This window comes from Girardinichthys multiradiatus, chromosome 18, assembly GCF_021462225.1.
Source record: "Girardinichthys multiradiatus isolate DD_20200921_A chromosome 18, DD_fGirMul_XY1, whole genome shotgun sequence".
NCBI lineage: Eukaryota > Metazoa > Chordata > Actinopteri > Cyprinodontiformes > Goodeidae > Girardinichthys > Girardinichthys multiradiatus.
In genome coordinates this window covers 40,289,274-40,311,498 of record NC_061810.1, presented here as the reverse complement: position 1 = coordinate 40,311,498, position 22,225 = coordinate 40,289,274, and the positions used below count along the sequence as shown (strand labels likewise).

Genomic DNA, 22,225 nt, shown 5'->3' with positions numbered 1-22,225 from the left:
CGACGTTAATTCATGCTATGTATATCTTAAAGATTTGAAAACTTGTCAGATAGGAATTGTATTTATCGCTGATTATGAAAACTTCTGCCTGTGATGCGAGTTCCTTCTAGTTCCTCTGTTCATGATCATAAATTCTGCTACCTTTACGTTTTCCCCACCCTTAACAGAATACTCTACATGGTAGTCCATACTGTTCAATGGCTGCATCAGCATCCAACCTAGGTACCACTGTCACCACTGTCATTGGACTGATCCAGGACGGTGATGAGTCTGCTTACAGACAGCAGGTGGATCGGCTGGTACACTGGTGCGGTCAGAACTACCTTGAACTGAACCCACTCAAGACTGTGGAAATGGTGGTGGACTTTTGGAGAACACCACCCCCATACACCCCCCTCACCATCCTCAACAATACTGTATCGGCCGTGGACCACTTCAGGTTCTTAGGAACCACCATCTCTGAGGACCTGAGATGGTCTTCACACATAGACACTGTTCGAAAGAAGGCCCAGCAGAGACTGTACTTCCTGAGGCAACTCAAGAAGTTCAACCTTCCACAGGAGCTGTTGGTCATCTTCTACACTGCCATCATTCAGTCTGTCCTGTCTTCATCCATCTCAGTGTGGTTTGGCTCATCCACAAAACAGGACAGGTCCAGACTGCAACGAATAATCAGGACTGCAGAGAGAATAATCAGGGCTGACCTTCCCTCCATCCAGGACTTATACAGGTCTAGGGTCAGAAAAAGAGCTGCCAAGATCTCTGCCGACCCCACACACCCTGCACATAACTGTTTAGAGTTTTACCTTCAGGCCGCCGCTACAGAGCACTGTTTACTAAAACCAGCCGCCACAGAGACAGTTTCTTCCCCCAGGCAGTTTCTCTAATGAACATTCAATAGAGTACAGAACAACAGCATACAGATGTTGCAAATGCACCTTTTTTATTAGATATGTGTATATTGTACATTGTAAATTGTAAATTTGTATGTTCTGTAATGCAAAAACAGAACAAAAGAGCAAAGTGTACCGGAGGCAAATTCCTTGTTTGTATGTACGAACTTGCCAATAAAGCTGATTCTGATTCTGAGGTAATACTAATAATAAATCAAACTAATTCAGCATATTACACTCACTCAAAGAAGATTAAGTACATTTTAAAAATGTAATGTGAGAAAATTTTTTGGGGTGGTCATTTTTCCTCTTTCCAACCCTGGTGGTACCACTGACCACAAGGGATCCCCTCTTGGCTAACACAGCCTGGAATTCATCATACAACTTTTGTTTTCTTTTAGGGGCCCATTGGCTGACATTGAGCCCTAATCGGTCCCAAAGTTAGGTGCTAAACAGGCATCTGCAAGCTGTGTTTCTGGAGCCACACTGGCCAAAATTGATAGAAACTGCATGTTTTTTTTAAAAGTATATCGATCATACAAATGCTAATTCAACAAGATTTCTACGCATCATCATGCAATGTATGCATTGAAAATCTACAGCAGAATGACACAATGGTACAGGCACATTTCTTTCTCTAGGCAAGAACAACCAGCATCATCAACATCATCTTTTTCTATAAAAATTGAATGTTCTATTAAAAATTTCTCTTTTTTTAAAACTTGGCATTTTTCTTTGATGTAAAACATAGAAATGAAATATTTCTAAACACTTTTTTGCATGTATAAAATAATGAAGAGGCCATATTTTTTCAGTGGATCATGTAGGTTTTGGAGCTCTAGATAATTGATTTATGATTTGAATGCCTGAATTGTACGGATTGGTGGTGAATCATAACATCGCCATCGGACTGGTGCGCCGTTTGAAAAGCTTTAAGGCTCATTTCTTTCGTTGTTTTCTGCTCATCAACACGCTCCCATCACACGTACACAAAGTGTCTTATATTTTTAGTCCGCCTCAGTATTCATGTGTCGTCACACGACTTTCTTAACACTTCAGTAAAGGCGGGATGATGCTCTCCGCCCTCATCTGTTGTTCGCCCCCCCTCCAAACGCTGCAGATCTTCAACGCATTGCACTAGGCTGAGATCTATGAAGTGGCGCTGTTCATATGGTGTTAGATCTGTGGTTTAATCCGCTCGAAGCACACGGACACTGTTTTTGACAAAGGAGACAATGCCCTGATGTATTTGCTGTTGCAGATCTCACGCAGATCTCATGCAGACTACTGCGATCGCTTTTTTGTTTAGGTACAACACATTTTTCCCCGTTTTTTTAACGTAAATGACATTTTGCATTTAAAACCTCATGCTATGTAGGGAGCCCGTTTACGCACGGTCAATTTAAGCGCCTTTAATGTAGATGCGGGGATAGCGTTGCCTCCTCTCAGGTGGTTTTTACTCGCAGCGCAGCAGCGGCAGCCTGACCGGGGTTGGCTTCCAGCCGGAGGGATGGTGGCGGAGATGGCGACCTATGGAGCAACGTGTCACCTGGAAAACGGGTGAGTTAATTACCGAAGTAAAACAGATGAAATGTGGAGGTCTGTGTCGGTTCGAGCACAGGAAGTGGTGTCTTTTTTTTAATTTTTATTTTTTATCCAGCCAGGCTCATTTTGTTTGTTTATTTAAAACAGATCAGCGAGCAGAAACACGCTGTGCTTCCTTGTTGTAAAAACTATGTAAAACTGAAAGCATTTTCAGATGTAAAGCGGATGTTTCCTCTCTTTGTTGGTCTCTCTGTAGAGCACGCTGTTGTGTTGTTAACTTGAATGAGTCACCTACAAAACTGTGTCATCGCGTTGCGTGAAGAGAAAGTAAAATAAAAATAAAATGTAAAAAGAAAAATCTAGGACTGTTAACACCCACCAGCTTCATATTTACAGTTTGTGATTATCGTTATTTGTTCTATAATTCAGATATATTAAATGTCACATGTGTTATCTTTAAAAATCAAACTTAGCATCCTCATAAGTACTTCCTCTATCATTGTTACCCAGTTTATGTTTTTGTTGAACCACCAGCAGGTAAGCTGATACTGATGACTCATTCTCTTGAAAGATGTACAATGCTGCCTAGGTTTTGTTTGCAAGATGAACTGGATGGAAAAGTCCCCATTTAACCCCTAGATAATAACCGCACAACGTTATGCTATACAATTACAATAGCTACAGGTAGCAGAGCAACTTGAATATCTTCTGGTGAAATTTCAAATGATGGAAGAGTCTCAGGCCAGTTTTCTGAAATTTGATTCAGATACGGTAGAAATTGCTTTACCTAAAGTCTCAATGGGTTTTGTCGACCCTCTGCTTTCAATGCTGCTGATTACAGAGTATTAATCAATATACTTAAGGAAATATGTTGGGATACTTGTGTTTTAAAATGGTTCACATCATGCATGTCTAATTATATCTGTGAATCAGACTATGTCAGCAACTGCAGCTCTTTCTTGTGGGGTTCATCAAGGCTTTGTTCTGGGTCTCATTCTATTCTTGATAAGGACATCCCTCTGTACTGTTCTTCTGAAATACATAAATTATCCACTTTAATTAAAGGTCAATGCGATTTTGTTTTTTTTTTCTAGCCAAAAACAGATAACAGACTTTGATCAGTGCCTTGATAAAAGAAGACACTGACAAGAAGTAACATGTTATTATTGTAGGCTCCTCTTTTTATTTGAGTCTGCAAAAAATCTTGCTTTTGTTCAGACATCTGTGTTCTAGCATAATTCAAAGCAGGTCTTTCAGAATTGCTTTCATCATTTCTGGGCTCAGACCGCTAGTATCAAAGGCAAGTGGACACAATTATCCATGATTTTGTTACAGCTTTCTTTGCATTGTTTTACCTGTTTTAACAAAACAGCCTCAAATCAACTTCTTAAAAATGCAGTTGCAACAAACAGGTACAAACAGAAGAGCCCAGCATCTATCCCATTTTAACTTCTCTGCAATGGTTACCAGTTAACATAAATATTTATTTTAAGTTTATATTTCTAACATTGGAGGCGTTTAATGGAGATGCTCCCCCAGTATATTGTGAACATTAGCTATACTAATTCTGTAGGCAATTTTATATAAGCCAACCTTCAGTCAAACCCATTTCTTTAATGTTTCCTGCAATTCACGACAATTTATTCTGGTCTGACATGTTGGTTTTATCCCCTTTTTAAAAAGTTTATCTATACTTTTAATAATTTTTTTTTTGCCTTGTTCTGAGTTTTACCATGAAACCCTTTTGGATTCTTGAGAAGTACTGTATAAATTTCACCAACTTACTAACAGCAGCAACGACACATTTTCAGTTTAATGGTGTTAAATGTTTAGAAGCGGTGAGATCAAAACTAATAATCTAAAGGATTTTAGGCCAAGATTTTTACATTTCTTTTTTGTTCCCGTGTTGTTATGGATGCAGCCTAACTGACGGTTGTTTATCTACACACAAATGTCTCCTATCTGCGCTGTGTTTATGGGAAGTTGGGAGGAGCATAAAAAATGTTATGGCTTGTATCTGTCTGCAGAAACTAAACCTCTCTGAGAGCAGGAGGAGGAGGAGGACTGAAACACATGAGAACAGACAAAGTTACAGAACCTCTAAAGGATGTTTCTGTCAAAAATATTCAAACAAAATAAAAACAAATCCAAACCTTGATGTCAGGAACATACATTGCAATGCAGAAGTATTCATAGCCCTTAAACGTTTTGTTATAACTATAAACGTCACTGCATTTTATTGGGATTTTATGTGTTGGACCAGCACAAATGATACATGGTTTCCAACATGTTGTAAAAATAAAGAAATTCTAAAGTGTTAAAATAAAACCCACTGCCACCAACTGCCTTCAACATTCACCTAATTATGAAATAGTCCAGCTGTGTTTGACTTAGACTTGGTATGAATACAACTGTTCTATGAAGGCCTCAGAGGTTTGATGGAGAATATTAGAGAACAGTGTCACAGTAAACAGAGTCTGTTTACTGTACAAATATTAGTTGTGCATGCTACAGTTCTGGCCTTTATGAAAGAGTGGTAGGAAGAAGGCCATTGCTGAAGGAAGCCATAAGAAGTCCACCTTGAAGCTGGCAACAAGTCATGTAGAGGACACAGCAAACAAGAAGAAGAAGGGGCTCTGTGCAGATGATCCCAAAACTGAACTATTTCTCCTACATACAAAAAACTGTCTGGAGGAAAACTAACACATCAGCCCAAACGCACCATCTTCATGGTAAAGATTGTGGTGGCATCATCATGCTATAGAGATACAACAGGAACAGGGAAGCTGGTTAGAGTTAATGAGAAGTTGGATGACGCTAAATAAAGGGCAATCTGGGAAAATCTGTTATTGAATGGTTTAGATAAAATATTTTAATGTATTATTTGTGACAGAACTTGGAAATTGATATTCAGAGAGCTTTCCATCCAATCAGACTGAGCTTGAGCAATTTCTGCGAAGAAGAATGGGCAATATAACTCACTCTCCTGTTGTATTCTAGCAGAAAACCTGTTAGAGGCTGCAAAAGACTCAAGACTCTGGCAGAAGTTCACCTTCCAGGACAACAACCCTAAATATACACCCCTAACTTCAATGAAGTGGTTTTGTTTAAAGCATAGTTATATGTTGGAATGGTCCAGTTAAAGTTCAGACCTAAATAGAACTGAGAAACTGTGTCAAGACTTCATATAGATGTTCACAGATGCTCTCAGTCCCAATAAATTATGTGAAAAAAGAATGTGCGGAAATTTTATTCTGTGCATGTACCATACAGGTTAGTCAACAAATTTAAAATATCATATTTCTTCCACTTTACAGTTACATGATGCTTTGTGTTGCTCCACGACATAAAATCGCAATGAAATGTAGATTGTGGTTGTAAAGTGACAACAATTGTAGAAATGTTCAAGAGTTATAAATATTTTAGTTTGACACTGTGTGGTCCAGTCGCCAGTTGGTTCATAATTAAATGTGGCATCTGGGCAATTTGCTCCTGTTTGTCTTTTCCCAGAAGTTAACCCAGGACTACGTCAACCAACAACAAACTAAAAGAAACCAACCTGAATCTAATCTGGGTCAAGTCTGCTGTCTTATAATCAGTGGAATAATGCATAATGCACCCTGGGGGAAGTTTCTGAAATAAATTACAATAGACAAATCTGAGAACTTACACAGGGAGTTTGTTTTGAGCAACCCCAAACCCAGATCTCTCAGAGGAAGTGATGATCACTGAGGCAACTAATGAGCTCAGCACAGCATTTGTGGTGTTACTATTTGGCAGAGGCACAAGTGAGACGACCTTGACAGACAGAGAGAGAGAAAACAGTTTCCTGGACATTTGTTGTAAAAGAAAAGGAAGCAGCAGCTTCTTATCAGGATAAACAGGTGGCAGATGAAATATCCCCATTTCCTAATTCACTATTTGGCTCATGGTTGGGGAGTTTTAACATTTTTACAGCCGAAGGAGGGAAACAGGAAAAGGGACAGATGAGCTGCTTCACCACGCCTCCCTGTGTGGTTTTTTTTTTTGTTTTGGACTCTGCCTCTTTCTCTTAACAGAAATCAGACGTGTTGCCTCTTGTTGAAGCTCGCTTTGTATCAGCAGGTTGTCCCGGTCTTCTCCTCAGAAAAATACTCCATGAATCATTAACTTTATTGAGGCACTTAATTTTTAAATAACCTGTCAAGAACACTAAGCATGCTCTTTTTACACTTTCTACACTTACACATAAAATACAAACCCAACATAATCATGCGAGAACATTTGTTTGGTTTGGCCTTATTCATTCAAATATAACAGTTTAGTAATCATACATTTATATTATAAACTGGGAAATAAATATGACCCAATGAGGTTCAGTTAATATTCTTACCTGTGCTCCAGTAAATCAAAGTTTCCCTATGAATCCAGTCATTTAGATTTTCCCTGTAAAATTAAAATTTTCTTACTGATCAGTTAAATACATAAAGTTCTTATAGATCTGAATTTTCAAATAGTTTAGTGAAGTTAAATTAGCAGAATAATGTTGCTAATTTCCTTCGGGGTCTGCAGAGGTTGTGTTTAAAAAAGCATCTCTGGTGTGAAAGACCCCTTCTTCCTTGGTGGCACATTAAAATAAGAGCATAGGGCCAATTGTACCATCATTGTGCTGCCCAGACAGGCATTCTTTTCAGTTTCCATTTTATGCAGATGATGCATTTCTGTTGGGGGTCTTTAATGGCACAGGGCCATTTTATACCCCCATTTCTTACTAATGGGTTGTTGTTCTGTCTCTTGTGTCGTCATTCAGTCTCATCCCCAGGGGGTTCAAGTGCAGCTCCGTATATCTGGAGAGATAAGCCTGATGAACTCTTTGGTGTGATGGCAGTGTGTTTTAAGCTGACAAATGAAAAAAAAAGAATTTATTTATAAGTATAATTTGTTCATTTAAAAATGCAATGGTTTCACTCACAGACAAGATGATATCAGGGTTCCCAATCAATCCTCTTGCATTGAATAGCTTTAAATAAAAGCTGAAATAAGGATCTACTAAGGTCAAATTTAAAGTTTGCTAGGAAAAGTGAAAGACTATCTTTCCTAAAGTTTATAAAAGATTTCATTTCCGGTATATTTATTAGGTCAAACTGAAAGTTTGCCAGTTAGAGATTTTGATGGAACATGCATTTTCAACATCTGGGCAGTATTAGGCCTTATCATTATGTTCATCATTTTGAGATGTTTTAATTTTTTTTACATTTATAATTCATTAGTTTTATGCCTTTTCTTGCAGAGATGGGGATGTCCCTGTCCTGGAGAACAAAGGTAGAGTCACTTTCAGTCCCTCCTTTTTATTGCTGTAAGCTTCTCTGTTTACGTTCACTTTGTCAGAGGGCATATGCGGTGCTACATTAGTCACACTTCCTTATTTTCTTACCACCCTCCCAGTGGCCTCTTCTATCAATGCTTTTCATATCATTTGCCTGAAAGGGCAGCAGCTTGTTTGCATGTCAACATATTTGTTTTCAGTGGTGTCACATATTACTTGGTTGGTTTTACTAGAATTCTCCACAAGCAAAAACTAAACCAGCAAGAAAATTTAAGTTATTATATATTTGTTATTCCAGTTGTATTTCAAATATTTATGTGGTACTTAAAGCAGATTTGACCTTAAGAGCAGCCATAAGTCATCTTGGAAAAGATCCTCCAACCTTTTGCACTTTTTTCACATAGTTCTTTACAGAAAAATATTAGAGTTAAAAACATCAGCACTGTAGTGTTAAAGTAGAATACTTGGCTTGTAACCCACCTTCTGGGAAGGCCTCAGATTTGTTAGAAGAACATTAGGGAACAAACAGCATCATGAAGATCAAGTAACACAGCAGATAGGTCAGGGAGAACGTTGTGGAGAAGTCTAATGTAGATTCAAAGCTTTAAACATCTCACTGAACACTGTTCAATCCGGATCTGAGTATGGAAAGAGGAAAGAGTATGGCACAAACATGACATGGGTGTCTTCCAAGGTTAGGTAAGGAAAAAGAAGGAGGGGGGGTTTACTGTTAACTTTTAACTACAGTTAAATATGGAAAAGGAGACACTGACTTGGTGCATGAACAATGATATGTGCAATGCTTTCATTTGCATATGTTCAGCATCCGGAAGTGTAACAGAAATGAGTAGTTATACAATGCATGTTTAGTGTGTTTTTACAAATATGATGTTTATGCAGTACGTTCTTCGTCTTTGCCGCCATACTTCCTGCTTCTATTGTCTGCGGCTTCGAACCGCCCACAGGTGACATTACGGTTCGTGCAGAAGAACCAAGTATTCTGCGGTGCCCGAGTTGAACCAGACTTTGCGTTTGGAACCTCTTTTTGTTGGTGGAAACACGAGTCACTGATTAGAAATTACGTTAGGGAACCGAACTGCGTTGGTTTGAAAGCCGTATGAGTGCCATCAAAGCATAATTATGTGTTATAATGGCCCAGTCAAAGTACAGATCCTCTTCCACCCGAAAATCTGTGGCAAGACTTGGGAGTTGATCTTCACAGAAAATCTCCAGCATAGAACATCAATTTGCAAAACTATTACAGACATATCCCAAAGGACCTGCAGTTGTAATTGTTTCAACAACGTGTTGACTCAGGGCAGCTGAAATTAAATGCACACCAAATTATTTTTCGATTTTTCGTTGGAAAAAGAAAAGTTTCAAAGAACAGACCTTTGAAACTTGTAAAACACCAGACACGAACTACCAACAGTTTGCGTGCAGGTAAATCCATACCAAATTCTTTATGCAACTGCACCTCAGACATTTACAATCTTCTCGAGAGAAAACACCCTTTATTAACTTTTAATTTGTGACTTTTTGACATGGAAACCTTTCTCCCTGCCTGAGATCCTGGGCGCTCTGCGAAAGGTTTTCCCTCAGGATTACATTTGTGTTTTTGTACATTGACCCTTAGTTTTATGGCTTCTGTTTAATTATTTTACCATAAACCTTTGTAAGCTATTAGTTTTCTTTCTGTCAATTGTGTTTTCCTATCTTTATGAAACAAGGCTCACCATTGTCTTGGTGGTTTATGCCAAAGACCTCTTATCTATGGATATTCATTAGAGCAACCAGTTTTAGAAAGTTGTTTATCAACTGCGTGGCTTCCCTAAAATCCTGTCTCACAGGTCTACAAACAACTTTTAACTTTACTTCTTATAACTTGACTTTCACAGACGCGGTCATCTTTACTTCTTTATACAGAAACAGATGGAAAACCTACTTGGATCAGTGTTTCTCAAGCTTGTTCAAGCAATTAGTTATAAATAAAAATGTTTACGTATTAATTTTTTTCAGCCACTGCCACTTTTTTTCACATGGATCAGGGCATCAGAAATAGACATTCTTACGTCTGGTTCCTTTAACTCTTTTACATTTTGTCCCACTAACAGAAAGAAGGGGGCAAATGTAGGTGGAAAAGGAAGAAAGCTTTAATTTTGTATTTGGTTTTTTTGCTTACAAAGAAAACTCTGAAAGTGTGGCATGTAATTGTGTTCTTTCTCTTTAATCCGATACGCCTAAACTAAACCTAATGCAACTATTGCATTGAGAAATCACCTGTTTAAATGGAGTCCACCTGCATGTAATTTAATCTTTGTATAAATGCAGCTGTTCTGACAAGGCCTCAGAGGTTTACTAGAGAACAGTAGTGAACAAACAACATCATGAAAACCCAAGGAACAAAGCAGACAGGTCTGCTTTTAGATCAAACGCATAAGTGTGTTTCAATGGCCCAGTCAAATCCAATTGGGAATCTGTCTCAAAACTTGGAAAATAATGTTTACACACACTTTTTAGCTGTCTGACTGATTTGAATTATCCAAAATTATTTAAAATTTCAGTCTCTAAATGCACAAAGCTGGTTAAGACATACCTGGAAAAGACTCACAGCTGCAACTGCAATGAAAGGTTGCTCTACAAATTATTGACCAATAGAGATAAAATAAACATGCATGCCACACGTTTCAGATTTCTGTTTATTTTATTTATTTCTATTCAAAAGCCTAGAAACCATGTATAATTTCCCTTCCACGTCACAATTATGTGACATTTTGTCTTGGTCACAAATAATCTCAATGAAATGCTCTGAAGGTTGTAGTGTTCTTTTTGTCATGTGTTGAACTGATGTTTTTGACCAGCAGATGGCAGACTACAACCGTGAATTTCCAGCCTGCCGAGGTTGTACACAGCCTATGCATTTGTACAAGCGTGCATGTATTTTCAGAGTGATATGATCTCCACTTGGTTTGTTTGTTTAACAGAGAAGAAAAAGTCTTGGGTTAAAAAAAGTTATGGTTTCATGTTGGCTCTGCTGTGAGGCGGTGTTGGCGCAGAATAAAGGACCTATAAGGCATATGAGGACAGGGGAAAGGAAAAGGGTGGGGTAGAGTGCAGAGGGAGGTGGTGCAAGCAGCAAAGTGAAGGAGGGAGATTGATGAGGGTGTTGCTGTGGGTAGAGCACTGATGGCAGCATCTGCTTGTTAGTCCAAGATAAAACTTTGTGGGTTGAAGAGGATGGGCCCCATCCATTAGGCAGAGAGGCACTCAGCCAGATGGCCCGGTCCGCTGACATTCACTGTTGCATTAAAGACTCCTCTTGATCCACCTATTAAATACTGTATGCACCAGAATGGTAATTCTTGGCAATTTTTACATCCCTGTTCACACAGTTCATTCTCAGTTAACCCTGCATAAATCAAAGGAGATTATGTAATTTAGCTATGCTAAGTGTTTTTTGAAGAGTAAGAAAATAAAACTTGTAAGTAAATTATGACAACGTTTCTCTGGGCTGCACCTTTTCCACTTCCGTACTTTTTCAGTTTTTCCTGCTTTATGTACTCATGTAAGGAAGGTGTTTTGTAGCAATGTGCTGCAAATGCAGCTTTAAATAGACTTTATTTTGTGAGAAAGTGGAAGAGGAATCAAATCACTCAACATATGTTTGTGTATCTGTTTCTCCTGCAGAATTAAGCTTTTCCTTATTGCACAAATAACTGGGTGATGTTTAAAAATAGGCAAATCTTTAAAGTATTGTTTTTCTTTCCACATTGGTTGCAATTGTATGGCTATAAACGCATAATAATCTCTAAACTTCAATAGTTTCTTATAATTTGAGGGTATTGCATCAGTTTATGTAGGATAAACAGTTTTAACCCTCTGTTTGCTGTTTGCAGATAACCTGTTGGAGGGCGACAGTAGCAGTTCAGGTGAGCACCCGTATTAGTTTGCAGGTTTAAACCTTTGACAGTGGTGGTAAACATTTTTCTGTTTGACCTATCCATTATGTGCCGTTATCCAACAGAGACTACTGGAACGTCCACTGAGGACAGCTCAGAGGAGGAGGAGAATGAAGAAGAAGAAGTGGAGGTGGAAGAGAATGCTGGTGAGACTCTGTCTTTAAAGAAATACTTTGCCAAATTAGCAGGCACAGTGATATTACAAAGCTGAAAACCAGAATCTGTTTACATGGAAGAATAAGTCGCAGGAAATAAATATATGCTTTACTAGGGATTAGAAAACAGACAAATGCAAAAAAAAAACTACTCTGTTCTCCTATTCTATTTGGGCATAATAAATTAACATGATGTTAAACTGCCTTAACCATATGTTTCAGCAACCCTGGTGAAGATGAGTAAAAATACTTGAAATATTTAGAAAAATCTCATTTTTGAATGGGAGACATGTGTCAAAATATTTATTTTATTTATTTATTGACTGATTTGTTTATTTATTATATTTAACCAGAACAACAACTAAAAATTCCTATAACATAAATTTAACTGAAGCATTTCCTTTTTCAGTCAATTCTTTGCTTTTTAAGGTTGGTCAAAGTACTTAGTAATTAGTAATCATTCACTTCCAGTGTCCTGGTGGTGTTCATATGACATGACATAGAGGTCCATTTCTGTTAGCGACTTACCATTAAACTGGTTGAGGAACGCACATTTGTTTTTATAACACCTTACAGTGAGGAGGAGGTAAAAAAAAATCTCACTGCAGGCAAGGTAAGATATAATAACTTTTTTGATGCCAGCTACTTGCTGAACAGGAAACAAAATTGTGTAGTTAAACAACTAAAGTAGTTGATGTGTAGCAAAGAAATTATGCAAAACTTTAAATGATGATGAATATGAGGAGAAGCACGTCTTGGCCACTGTTAAGCACAGTGGTGGATCTTGATGCTGTGGGCCTGGATCTCTTCCAAAGGCCTTGGGAAACCATACTAAAATGCATTGCATCATAAACTCTTTAAAATAACAGAATATTTTAAATAAACATCAGATAGCCTCTATCAGAAAACTGAAAATGGATTATTATCGGGTTTTTCAGCAGGACAGAAACTGTTCACCTGACACCAAATCAACCTTCATTGACCTAAACTCCTGTAGAAAAACTCTGGGTTGAGCTGAAGACAAGAGAACATAAGGCTGGATATTTCTAAGCGTAAAGACCGATTTATTTTAAGTTTTTTTTTTAACAGTTTTACCAAGAGTGTTGATAAGTGTTAAAGGTACTGCACGATATGTTGTAAAAATAAAGAAAAATGGTTTAAAAAAAATAATAACCGCATCAAAACCAATGAGTTTTAACTTCCTCAAAATTTGTCATACTTCCAGGAACAAATGCAAAACATTTCTACATGTCACAAATACCAAGAAGCTGAGTTTGTTGAGCTCTTAAGAAACTAGACAGTTTTTTTTCCCCATTGCTTCTTATTTTCATACAAAGTGAACCAGCTTCTCACACTTAAAACTTCAAAAAAGGAGAAAATAGATGGTTACTCTGAATGTGAACTTTGGCACAAAACTGACTGAGAAACCCCAAGACAACATGTCTATGATGCTTTGAAGCACTCTGGTCATTTTAATGTGTTATTCACAGCTAAGGTACAAATTGAATATTTTTTAAATCTATTTTCTAGATACAAAATGGGGAAGTGATGTTTGGCCTTTTTTTAAGTAGCTATTGAAATGACTATACTTCCTTGTTTACCATGGATCTCACTTTTTAACTTCAGACATTTATTTTAATCATCAGAAAGAGTATAATGTAAATATATAATGTAAAATGTTAAAATGTTGGACCACATTTAACATCCTCTGGATTTCTTGGTTTTGCCTCAGAAACTGCTTGTTTGACATGACCTAATGAAATTCTTCTTTGGATTAAGGTGTGGGGACTTGGTCACCACTCCATAACGTTGATCTTTTTGGGTTGGAACCAAGATGCTGCTTTCTTACTGGTGGTGTTGGGAGTCTTAGTTTTGCTGAAATTCCAAAAGCATTTCCACCTTGGCATAAACCAAAATTACCTCTTCAAGCATTGTGATGGATTCAATCTGATCAATGATCCCATTTGTCCTATTTTGTTAACAATTTGAAGTGTAGTGTTGTATTCCTCGTCGTTCTGGTTTTGGTTTCTATCTTAAAGCATTTGGGATCATTTTTAATGGTCAGTCTTTTTCTATACCTTAGGTTTTCTCTTCTTCAATCAACCGTTATCAAAGTATGCCGATCTTCTAAAAAAATGTTTGGAATGACCCATTTTACTCAGATTTTGCTGCCTTCATCCTTAAATATGAGCCACCTGTTCTACGCTGGATTTTTCACAAAATGAATGACCTTAGTGTTTGAACCCCTTGCTATTATTTTGAACACGCCTCTTTAAATTAGTGATACACAGAATCAGCAGCTTGCATGTTGTGACTGGATCTGTGGGTTTTCTATTACTCTACTACACCTACTAGTAAGTTATTTTCCATGTAGAAATCTAATTTTAACAGTTGATTGATCTGGTTAGGGATTTGAACTGCTATATTTTGAACACAACTGCATAAAATCAAATTCCATTTTTTCATATCTTGTTGCTCCTGTGTGACCTTTTTTTTAAATTTCATGTCAACTTTCATCAGAAGGTGGTGCTGAAGATGATGGAAAGGAAGGAGGTAAGATATTCCCTCCATGTAATCAATTCAATGCAACTGTTGTGATCTCTGTTGGCCTTACCAGCATTTTCTGCAGACAGTAAAGAGGTCAACACAGAGGAATCTAAAAATGGTAGGATACGTGATAAACCAGGTTGTTTGTTTAACCTGCTGCTAGGTTGTTGTTTAGATGCTAATAACTGTGGCAGTCTATTATTGGATCTCAGTGGCAGCTAGCTGAGCTGTTGGGACTTAAAAGGCACTCTTACATTTTCAGCTCTTGTAAAGTTTCCAGATGAGTTTGATTTGGAGTTCAGTCTTGTGTTTCATCCTTTAAAATATTGCAAAGTTTTTGTCTAATAGTGCTTAGCAGTGCCACTTCATATTAATATTTTGTTGGACTGACTAAATAGAATGAGAAGTTTTATGTTATGTTTTTAAAAAGTCTTACCTGTCCAAAACAGTAACATCTCTTCAGAGCAGTCCAATATTTTAGTTCAGCTTATTCATATTGCACCAACTCATATCATCAGGAGTTAGGCATCTTGAGGAACTTTGCAAGACAAACAGATCAAATTCATACACAATAATAAAAAAAAATCTCATTTGGCCCAAAATCAGTTAACATCAATTCATTTTTTATCAACACAGCCCATTCATGTCATTCATCTACAGAAGGTCTAATTCACTAACTAACTAAATTCTAACAAAATACAGTGAAAATAAATTTATCATTTAATGCCATATCGTAGAAAGTTAATCTATCTCTGAAAGCCCAACTGAATGCATTGAGTTGGCACTGTGTCCACCCCCAATCCTAAGCAAGCACGGACTGACAGTGGAGAGGAAAACCAACTTAGCCAGTGGCTATTTCCAGAAAAAGATGCAGCTAAACACAGAAACATGAAGCTAGATGTCCCTCTATAGAGGGAAAAAAAAAAAAAACAGAATACTAAGTTATTGGTAGCAATAGTTAAAAATAATGCATAAATGGAGAGTGGGATTAAGTGGTGCACATTTCCTTCACATTACATCTGTAAACAGTTCTTTACTTGTACTTTTGCTGCAGAGACAGAGGAGAAAAGACTGCCTTAGAAAACAAGACAAAGGAGATGTTGCAGCAGGATTTTTACTTGCAGATTCAAGTTTGGTTGAGACATCTCACAAAGTTGTAGATTTTCTGTCCAACTTGCAAGAAAAACACCTTAATCCTAAGGGACGTAGATTTTCATAACAGAATCCATTCTTTCGCAACAACCATAACATGATATATACTTTATGGAAAATAGGAAATTCTGGATTTGAAGGGGCAGGTGCTGAACCTCAGGCAGCAGCTGTAAATGGTAGAGGTGAGCATATATGTTACATGTTTCTGCCTTTGAACTACTGTTAACAACTTTGTTTGAACACATTTGTTTTTTGGTGTTCTTCCTGACAGATGCACGACTTATGTTATGCTGTGAAAAATGCAAAGCCGTCCATCAGGTGAGCTCAGAAACCAGATGTGTCCTACATATAATGTTTTGTTTGCTCGTAGAGCTCTGTGAAAAGTATCTACCCCCATACGGATTTCTTTGGTTTCAGTGTTTTTATTCACCTTAAATGTTTCAGATAGTCAAACGGATTTTAATATCAGAGAAGCAGAATAAATACAAAATTTAGTTTTCAAATGATGATTTAATGTACTTGAACAAGATACTTGAACTCCTCCACTTGAGGCAGGCAAGCCACCCTTTTCCGGTCGAGAACCATGACCTCGGACTTGGAGGAGCTAATCCTCATCCCAGCCGCTTCACACTCTGCCTCAGCGCATAATGTAGGTCTTGGCTAGAGGGGGCCAGCAGGACCATGTCATCTCCGCCCGTTGGCAGCGCCTAGAAAACCTGTCTATGAAAGTTATAAACGGGACCGGTGAAAAAGGGCAGCCCTGCTGGAGTCCAAGATGCACCAAGAACAGGTCCAACTTAGTGCTGGCAAAGCGAAGCTCTCGATTTACTGGTCGGTCTACGTTCCTACCCTCACCTATGGGCATGAACTTTAGGTCATGACCAAAAGAACGAGATACCGGATACAAGCGGCTGAAATTAGCTTCGTCCGTAAGGTGGCCGGGTACTCCCTTAGAGATAGGGTGAGGAGCTCGGCCATCTGGGAGGAGCTTGGAAGAGGAGTCAGTTAAGGTGGCTCGGGCATCTGTATCCAATTCCTCCTGGATGCCTTCCTCGGGAGGAGTTCCAGGCATGTTCCACCAGGAGAAGGCCCAGGGGACGACCCAGGACACGCTGGAGGGACTATGTCTCTCGGCTGGCCTGGGAGCGCCTTGGGCTCCCCCCCGGAGGAGCTGGAGGAGGTGTCTTGGGAGAGGGAAGTCTGGGCGTCTATTCTGAGTCTGCTGCCCCTGCGACCCGGTCCCGGATAAGGCGGAAGACGAATATGATTTCATGTATTAAGGAAAAAAATCTATCCAAACCAATGTAGCCCCTCTATTCTTAGCTGAATTATTTTATTTCAGCCACATTGGGGGTGGTTTTGAGAATGAATGAGCTGTTTAAAACCGTGCTGAAGTTAAGAGAGAAAGCTGCCCGTTATATGTCTAAAATACTGTGTTAGTATTGATGTAACAGAATATAGCAATTTTTTTCCAAAAGTCCAGGGGATTGTCAGGATGTTTTTTGGCATCCTACCCTCACCTATGGGCATGAACTTTAGGTCATGTGTGAGGGGTTGTGTTCTTTTTAGTTTGCAGTGGTTCTCAGCTTGGAGCTCTGTATGTATGCAGTCTTGGAGTAATTTTAATAGGCTGGCCACTTCTGGGAAGCTTCACAACTGTTTCATTTGTTCATAACGGCTTACTGTGGTTTGATGGAGTCCAATAGCTTTGCAAACCTTGGAACTCTTTCCAGGCTAAGAGATGTAACTGTTTCTCATATGATTTCAAACCTCTTAGAATAGACACATGATTTGTGGCTTTTTTAAATCTTTCAGCCTGGTTAATGTTGTCAGACAGGTTCTGATTGATTTCCTTATTCTACAGGTCGGGCCTGGGTTTAAATGTGGTTAGTCACAATTAATTAATGATTTAACAGGGGGGAAATTGCCTTTTCACAAATTGTCACATTAGTTTGAATAGCTTTTTCCCCCTTAAAATTAAACATTTTTTGTATATTTTTGTCTGACATTAAAGTTTATTTTTCTGAAACATTTAAGGGTGACAAAAAAGCAAAAACAGAACAGCTCTGTATGGGGAAAATACTTTAAACCAGCACTGGATTTTGCAGAAATTTGATAAGCCTAATTTGTTTTCTTTTATATATATTTTTTGTACAGTTTTTATTACACTGTATACAGTGTGATAAAAACTGTACAATCACTATAGTGACTGTGAAAAAAAATAAGTTGTGTGTGCTTTTGACAGACCCACGGCACAGAGCTCATTACTCCTCAGAGGATGTCAAGGGGACGTTTCCAGTGAGTGAGAGACATTGTCTCTGTGGCAGATTTATGCTCATTAATGAGCGCCATCACTTACTCTGTATGTGTTTTTCAGGTTGCAGTTGGAAGCAGAAGGCACATACGAGTGTTCGGTCACCGGTCTGGTTTTTGAAGCAAGCGAGCGGGTTCTGGTGCGGTATTCCATCCTATCTTGGTCCAAGTTCGGCTCATTCCTGCCTGACTCCTGGAAATTCGCTGGGCCAATATTCAACGTCAACACAGACAACAAGGATGCGTCTGTCCTTACCTCTATCCAATTCCCCCACTCCATCTGCTTAGCCCGTAAGAACATCAGGGCCTTGTTGTAGTCAATGATTAATATATTTACTAATAAGCATATTTTAAAAAGCTAACATAAAGCTGATGTGTTCCCAAAGATCCAGATGAGGACCTGAAATTCAGCGTCCTGCACATTAAGGGTAATCGTCCACTCATTGAGCCGACCTCAGACCACTCGGGAAGCCACGTGAAGTGGAACGTGACGTCCCTGTCACCTGTGGGCCCCATCATTCAGAAGACGGGGTCTGTGGAGCACCACGGGGTGGTGCTGGTCTACAAGCAGCTTGGCAGCGACACCAACAACTATAGCTTCCACGTCTACCTAGCTACAAACAGCTCATCCGACATTAAAGTAAGAACTGTGCATCTTAATGTCAATTGGTCATCTCCAGTATGGAAACTGAGGCATTTTGTGGGAGTTAGAGCAGACAGCAGCTTTGCTGTTTCAATGAGAAGTTTATTTACACCCATCATTGGCATGAAAGTCTCATCAATTCTGGTATTTTAATCATAAATTTAAATCCTTCTGTTATCACAGTGGGAATGTGATGCAACAAAGTATTTTTAAATGGGTCTTCTGGCACAGACCCGGATAAAAATTTTAGTGCATTAATTTTCAGCACAGTTGAGGTCAGGGCTTTCAAGAAGCTTGCAGCCTTTTTGTCTATTTCAAAGTCACTCTTTTTTTTTTTTCTGAAAGTTTTGTGGCACTACTGGCCTTTATTCATTTATGGCTAGACCGGAAAAAGGGCAGAGATAGAAGGGGAAGACATGCAACAATACGTCCAGAAGACATTTGGCACACTTCAGTCAAGCTTGAAGGTTGCTTTACTGTGGGCAATAACACTTGTCATTCCAGCAGTTCTAGTTTATAATAGGCTTTAGATGTAGTTATTTATTAATTATGTTTCATCTGAGAGGGACAGTTTGGGTCAGAGTGTTGAAACTTGAACACAACCAGGTGTTCCAACATAGCAATGATCCCAAACATACATTAAAACTGGTTTTTGAATGGACAAATATGGAAACAATAAGCTTCTAGAGGGGTCCTCCTAAAGCAATGACCTATACCCCATTTAAAATTTGTGGAATGTTTAAAAGCTGGTCCATGGCAGGAAATATTGGTATATAAGGCTTCTCCATAACAATATTCAATAGCGGGCATAAGGAGCCACAGACTTGCCCCCCAGGATCCGAGGCAGACCCAGAGGAGATCAGAGCCACAGGCATCCAAGGGCACAGAGCACGAGGATCCCTGCTGGAGATGGGACAGCCCTGACCCCACCTAACAGAAGAACAGGCACACACAGTAACAATCACACATTCGTGCACTCTTATGTACACATACAAACACTCACACCCAACCTAAAGACATACAAGAATGGACGCAGTACACTCATTCACACTCCCCATACACACTCTATACTCCCAAGTACAGGTACCGATATCCCAGAGGAGCAACTAGCCCCCGAACCCAGGAGGCAGTCACCTTCCCAACTAGGGTTGGCCACCGCCCGAACGTGAACAACCCCTCGCCCCGACCCCAGCCCCCATCCAGAGACAGGTTCCACCCACTCTAAACAAACCAGCCAACCAGAACCAGCCCAGGAAAGAAAGTCCCCCCCCATCAATTCTAATCTCAACTCCAATAACCTCCTACGCCTAAGCCACAACATGAATTTCCCCACAGGGCCAACTTCAATCAGGACACAGATATAGAACACATGCCTCAAAACACAAATGCCCTCCCCAGGGCACACCTCCACAAGACAGCTCCACCCCCTGAAAAGCAGATGAAGACACATTCACACAGCGCGAGCCTCACAGCCTCTGCACAGTCCCTGCACGACAACACCGGATACGAGCGCAACAGAACAGACACCACCGAGTTCCGTACCCACACCGGACCCTCCGACTCAGCACCAAGACGGGATCAACTCACCCGGCAACCAGTCCCTGGCAGGTGTTGTGCACCCAGGGCCAACGGCCCCCACCATGCCCCCGCAAACACACAACATAACCGCCACTGCTCTACCAGTTTTACAAAGAAGCGTGGTCAAGTAAAACATCCAGAATTATGACTGCGTGTTAATGGAAGCAAAAATGATGTAAAAGCATGTGTGATTGAGCTCCAGCTTTACCAAAACATTTACCAAAGTATTAGGAAGGGTCTTTCTATTTCTTATGATAAATTCAAACATGTGGACCCAATTCTTGTTTTTAGAACTCACTGAAGTTGTTTTATATTTATAGTTTTATTGTAATTCTACCTTGGAAATACAATAAGTTCAAGTAAATAATTACAGGTAGAACAATGTCTGAAATCCATACCAAGAAAAAGAGTAATTTGTCTCACTGAAACTAAAGCTGTACTTTTTATCAGCTACAGATGTAAAACAAAACTGGTTTGGAAATTAGGTCAGATTTTTAAAAACATTCTGTAGTTTCAGGATCCTGCTTTATTTATATGTGCAGTACCTGATTAGTTGAATATGTTACAAACAGCCCCCTTGGGATTTTAAAAAAGAAACAAAAAAAAAACTTGGCTTGTCTGTCTACCAGGCTCAAAATTCCAGTGGTTATGGTAACTAAGTGTTTCTGTTACAGGATTAGATTACTGTTTAAACTTAAATACATACAGTGCCTTGAAAAAGCATTCAGTCCTAGAACTTTTTCAGGTTTTGTGACCTTACAGCCACAAAGTTCAGCGTATTGTTTTGGGGACTTTGTCATAGAAGAATGCAAAGTGACACAAAATTGTGTAGTAGAAAAAGAAATGATACATGGTTTTCAACATCTTGTACAAATAAAAATCTAAATAGTGTGCCATGCTTTTTTTATATAATCCCCTTTACCTTGATACTCCCTAGATAAAAACTGCCACAAGCTATTCCCTACAGGGGTCAAATAGAGTTCATCTGTGTGTAATTAAATCTTAGTAAAAATAAGCTGTTCTCTGAAGGCCCCCTTCATCTCCATCCATCTTTTCCTCAGTTATGACCAGCTTTACACACCATCACGCTGCTGCCACCGTGTTTAACTGTGGGGATGGTATATTCAGGGGGATGTGTGCTATCAGTTTTTCGCCACACAGAGTTCGTTCACTAATGTTTACTGACTTCGCTGATGAACTGCCCCTATGCTGAGATTCAATTACACACAGGTTGACTATTATTTTTCTGAGGTCGCAAAGTTCAGTCTACAAATGCACAATAGGTTTTACTACACTTTTTAAACAAAATTTGTCACTTTCTTTCCACTTCATAGTTGTGCACCACTTTTAGGTTTATCACATATAGACACAAAAAGCATTGATGTTAGTGGTTGTAATGGGACAAAAAGTGGAAAGGCTTAATTGGTGTGAATGTTTTGAAAAGCATGGGTACACAGTTTTTCTCTCTGAAGACATTTATTCACACTCAAGCTGAATTTTTTATAGGTTTTCTTGAGTGACAAATTAGTGTTTCGATAGAGGAATCTTTTCATTGGTGTGCAAGCAAAAACAAAACAAAAGAAGGAAAAACACCTTATTTACAGAGAGAAATGTTCAAGTCATTTGAGACTTTTAATCTGCTCAACTGTCTATGGCTGAAACTCCAGCAAAATACCTCACCTTTGAAACCGCATGTGGAAACAGTAAGAATAGACTTAGAGCTAAAGGTAACTTTCACTTTTGTTCATGTTTGCAGCCATTGCGTCTTTGATGCTCTCATGCTTTGCATTTCCAGGCTTGTGTAATACAGTGGTCACTGGTACTATGGGCTTTATCTAACTACCTGCTGAATAATAACATTAAGCAGGAGGTGAGGAGTGAATAAATTGGTTTATATAAAAAGAAAATCCCAAGTGCACTACACACGTCTGACGGCTACATGATGATAAACAGAACAGCTGTGAAGTCATTCGGAAGTGTGAAAATAGTTACACGAACATGCGGGGCCTGGGAGGATCCAGTTGATGAATAATCATACTAAATAAAAAATGACAGTTCTTTAAATATGTTTAGATTTGTTAGTTTTTCCATGTGGTTTCTCACCCTTCATTTTTTTTTTTTTTTTGCACTTAGCT

The 22,225-nt window shown here is 38.9% G+C and overlaps 1 protein-coding gene across 3 annotated transcripts in view; it reads left to right on the top strand.

The window, feature by feature from the left end:
* The first annotated feature begins 2,081 nt into the window (after positions 1–2,081).
* The window catches only part of LOC124884763, a 29,081-nt gene continuing 8,937 nt past the window's right edge, over positions 2,082–22,225 (top strand). The window contains exons 1-9 of one of the 3 annotated variants that reach the window (XM_047392809.1): positions 2,082–2,453; positions 11,640–11,672; positions 11,768–11,848; positions 14,381–14,410; positions 15,679–15,738; positions 15,828–15,874; positions 17,802–17,854; positions 17,934–18,160; positions 18,256–18,509. In XM_047392809.1, the coding sequence (XP_047248765.1) occupies positions 2,426–2,453; positions 11,640–11,672; positions 11,768–11,848; positions 14,381–14,410; positions 15,679–15,738; positions 15,828–15,874; positions 17,802–17,854; positions 17,934–18,160; positions 18,256–18,509 (813 nt within the window). In that variant the 5' untranslated portion in view covers positions 2,082–2,425. Of the gene's footprint in view, positions 2,454–11,639; positions 11,673–11,767; positions 11,849–14,377; positions 14,411–15,678; positions 15,739–15,827; positions 15,875–17,801; positions 17,855–17,933; positions 18,161–18,255; positions 18,510–22,225 lie in introns of all 3 variants that reach the window. The other 2 variants (XM_047392807.1, XM_047392810.1) reach the window with 2 other exon arrangements.